Source organism: Gavialis gangeticus, unplaced genomic scaffold (assembly GCF_001723915.1).
Source record: "Gavialis gangeticus isolate Ggan-Ray unplaced genomic scaffold, GavGan_comp1, whole genome shotgun sequence".
NCBI lineage: Eukaryota > Metazoa > Chordata > Crocodylia > Gavialidae > Gavialis > Gavialis gangeticus.
In genome coordinates, this window is record NW_017729030.1 from 30,462,844 (window position 1) to 30,467,196 (window position 4,353).

The following is a 4,353-nucleotide window of genomic DNA, read 5'->3' on the forward strand; positions in this document are numbered from 1 at the left end:
ACAAAAATGGTTAGAGGGCTAAGGCACATGACATACAAGGAACGGATGAGGGAACTGGGCTTATTTAGTCTAGAGAAGAAGACAGAGGGGATTTAATAGCAGCCTTCAACTACCTGAAGGGGGTTCCAAAGAGGATGGAGCTGGACTTTTCTCAGTAGTGGCGGATGACAGAACAAGGAGCAATGGTCTCAGGTTACAGCAGGGGAAGTTTAGGCTAGGTATGAGGAAACAGCTCTCTCACTAGGACGGTAGTAAAGCACTGGAACAGGCTACTGAGAGGTTGTGAAGTCTTCCTTGAAGGTTTTTAAGACCTGGCTAGACAAAGCCTTGGATGGGATGATACAGTTGGGGATGGTCCTGTGACTTGGACCAAATGACCTACTGAGGCCCCTTCCAACCCTAATTTTTCTGTGACTCTATGATTATGTAAAATCTTTAGTGAAACAACACTTGGAAATACTATACTTATATAGTATTATACCCTGAATTGGTGTAATTTAAATGAATGTTGTATAGCAAACAAATATCGACCATCTTTCCAACTTACCCACCATCTCCAAGGCGTTAACATCTATGGTACCCCCAACCACACCACCTCTGGAGTCCAACTGTGATCTTCCCAGACCCACAGACATGCTAATTTCACGATCTCTGTTACTGCCAACAGATAAACGACCTTGGCTTTTCAAACCACTGGTGGTCCAACTGAAAGAAGAGATGGGAAAAAATATACACATATATACATGAATGCTTTCAATACACACTTTTTAAAATACCACTGTAAAGAATAATTAATACAAATGATTTATCATTAGGTCAGATACACACTTATTTTACTGCATATTCTGGGGGCCAAGAAAGAAAAAGTTCTTTGAAAGAGAAAACTGAGAAAAACAGTTTCAGAAGAATCAGAAAAAGTTTGTGGACAAGCTGCTGGATGTTATGTTTCAGTTTCAATTACACATGCTTTTCTCAAAGAGGTAGATATTCAGAGCTTAAGCTTTCAGCCTTGGAGTGTTTCAGTTCAGGAACATGCCGAGAACAAAATCATGGATGTATTAAATTCTGCGGTAAGTTAACTTTGGAGAACCTAAAAGAGAGCTTCACACTCTTTCTTCCTTCCTTCCTCAATTCCCTCCCCTCTCAAAATTTGGGCTCTAGTGAAATGTTTCTTCCCTTCCCTACATTCTCTTCCTGGTGAACAGGAAAGATACAGGAACTGTCAACATAAACCCATTCAATATAAATATGACCTTTATGGAGGTCTGCGCCTCTTGGGATGGTATTGTGGTCTTAGAATGTGGCTTATGCTGACAATTTAGAGGCTGTTCCTGCTTCAATGCCCCTGTGATCACGAGCCTGCAAAGCACAGAGAAAAATGTCTCTTCTAGAATTCAACTACACTATTGAGGGTGTCATTTCATATAAGATCCCAAGTCCTGAACGTAGCCCCAAGCAGATACCATCATTTATAGCAAGTTTCCTTTTAAATGGATAATTAATCATAAGTATAATATGCAATATTATGATGGTAGTTTTTAGGATCTCTTAAAATGAGCAGGATTCCGAAGCTGTAAAAAATTCAAATCGCCTACAACAGCAATGCTTCTATAGGTAAGATGAACAGCACAGGACTGGTGTATGAGCTGGATCAGGCCCTGCACACCCAATATAACACACAGGGCCACAGCTCATGGGGCTCCCCACAGACCATGGCTGGATGGTAGTACTAAGGTCCAAGCAGCTTGACAGGGGTAGAACACCCCGACCTAGAAGACCACAAGCTCTGAATGACTTGAAGGAACAAAGATTGATTAGATTTTCCAGCAATATTTTATATGTTCAAACATCAACAATCAACTAATAACCCGATTTTTTATTTTTTTTTTTATTTTTTTATTTTTTTTTATTTATTTTTTTTTTTTAATACTTACGTTGTGTTGCCCATTACATTGCTCATATTCATTTGGACATTTAATTGTTTCAAATTCATAGCAAATACAACCAGCGTTTCCCATGGAGCACCTTGCTGACTTCCAGCTTTATTAGATTTATTAAATGGAGTTGAAGTTTTTGACAGAGTATCTAAAAAGAGGAAGTCAAAACTCAAAAAAGTTGCCTTCTATTTGGAAAGTGTTTAGATTTAACAGTAAGTTTATAACACTGAAAGATCCTAACAGAAGACAGATTGCCACTATATTCAAAGAGCACTAGAAAAGAAAAACAAAAAAATTAAAAATGTTAAGTTTTCTGTGTGGCCTTAATTATCATGAAAATGGATTCTTTTACTTTTCTATCAATACTGTCATTAAAATATTTGTTTAATCTTTACTCTTCTATACAAGATCTTAAAATATTTATTAGACATGCATTTTCCACATCAACTACCAAATCTTATTTTCCAGTTACATGAAAAAGATTAGAACATAGTACTTACGTAAAAACAAACAAAAAAAATTAAAAATAGGAATTCAAGTTTCCACAAAAGAAACAGTATTCACCTCCTACCATTACCCATTGCTGAACAAATAGTTCTGAGAGAGAGACATTCTTGTAATACAAGAACGAAAACACTCACACATTACAAATGAATTACTATGTAGCCATAGATCCTTTTCTTTTTCACACTCCCTTTATGAACTGCTTATACCAGGGGTCAGCAAGGTACAGCCAGCAGGCCGGATCCAGCCCATGGAGCCACTGGATCTTGCCTGCAGAGCCACAGGGCTTTGCCTGTGACTGTGCTCATGCCAAGCAACAAGGAGCTGGGAGCTGTGCCTGCACTGCAGCTGCTTCTCCTTACTCCAGCCCCTCCCCAGGACTACCATGTGGGCATACCTTCCACTTGGAGAGAAGCTGGAAACTGTGCCCATGTCACTGTCACGTTTCCCTGCTGTTCCCCTCCCCAAGGTTGCAGTGTGAACACAGCCGCAAGGGAGCTGCACCAGGGCTGGGCTGAGGAGTGGGTGTGGGGAGAAGCACGAGCAGCATGGAAGCAGATTCCAGCTCCCCAGCCCCAGCACAGCTCCATTCCCAGTAGAAGCTGTTTTCACACTGCAGCTGGGGAGTGGGGCAGGGTTGGGAGAAGCAACAGTTGCATGTGTATTACCCTGCTAGAGGGTAGCTGCACCAGGGCCAGGGAGCTAGAAGCTGCTTCCACCCTGTTACAGCTCCTCTGTCACGAGACAGAGAAAGCATCATTGTGGATGAAGTTAAGCTACAGTACAAGATAAAACTTCCCTTACTCCAGCCACATACCTTTTTCTCTAGCAAAATAAATTCCGTAACTTTTTTTATTTTTTTTTTTTAAATAGAGTAGATGGACTTGTTAGGTTTTGATCTGAGTGCTACGGGAATAGTCCTATTACAAAGAGAAGACACTAATACAGTGAGAAAAAATGGTCTTAAGATTTGATACTGCAAAAAATTTCAGAAGGAGCTGAGGACACTTGTCACCTTACCAGATTGTTTTTAGGTCCCAGTTTTTATATAGGCTGCCAATTTCCCCACCTTTGAATTTCATGTTCAAAATTTCAGAACCACTTTATTGAGTTTTATTTCCATCTAAAGCAGGGGCGACAAAACATGGCCCATGGGCCAGATCCAGCCCACCAGGCCATTCTATACAGCCCACGGGGCCTGTCTAAAAGAAAATATTACTGGCCCGTGGTTACCTGTCTGAAAGCCACCAGGAAGTGCCAGAAGCAGCAACAATTTAGGCTCTGGCTGCAAAGCAACCAACCCCAACCCCAGCCTCCAGAGGCTTCTGAAGACTGGAAGCTTCTGCCCAGAAGAGGCTTCTGCCTGGAGACTCTGTGGCTCTTCCCCACCCCTCCCTCCAAGTGGAAATTCAAGTAATAAGGGTCTCAGGGACTCTTGTTGGGAGAAATTGGGGGAGGAGAATGGGGACCACGGGTGATTGCCCTGCTCTGTGCTGCACATAGAGCTCACACGACACCAGCCAGAAGCTGAATGCTATCGGACCAGGCCAACTCTCTGCCTCCACATGTGGCCCCCTGCTGCAGAGCCGGGGGGAGGGAGGTGGGCACATCCACCCACACACGCCACACCCACACCTCCCCACAAATCCCACTTCCTCATCCACATCCCTTCACAACCCTCTCAAACCCCTTCCCACCAATATACAAGAGTAAGATTTTATTTTGACCTATTATGCAATCACCTCTATATACACAATACAAACAGGTAAATCAGGACAAAAATATTTTTTGAAATAAAATTAAAATATGTTATAATAGATGTTTGATTTTTAGTATATTATTAGTTTTGTTTTTTTCCTGGTTCCAAGATGGCACTCCCCCTACAAAGGAATACTTCGGGGGGGGGGGGGGG

The 4,353-nt window shown here is 41.9% G+C and overlaps 1 protein-coding gene across 3 annotated transcripts in view; it reads right to left on the reverse strand.

Moving 5' to 3' along the window:
* KIAA1109 (KIAA1109 ortholog) overlaps nt 1–4,353 on the reverse strand; it is a 299,447-nt gene that overhangs the window by 24,247 nt on the left and 270,847 nt on the right. For all 3 annotated transcript variants that reach the window (XM_019522065.1, XM_019522064.1, XM_019522063.1), the window contains 2 exons: nt 1,935–2,085; nt 548–705 (listed from right to left, as the gene is read on the reverse strand). In XM_019522065.1, coding sequence (XP_019377610.1) covers nt 548–705; nt 1,935–2,085 — 309 coding nt within the window. The remainder of the gene's footprint in view (nt 1–547; nt 706–1,934; nt 2,086–4,353) is intronic.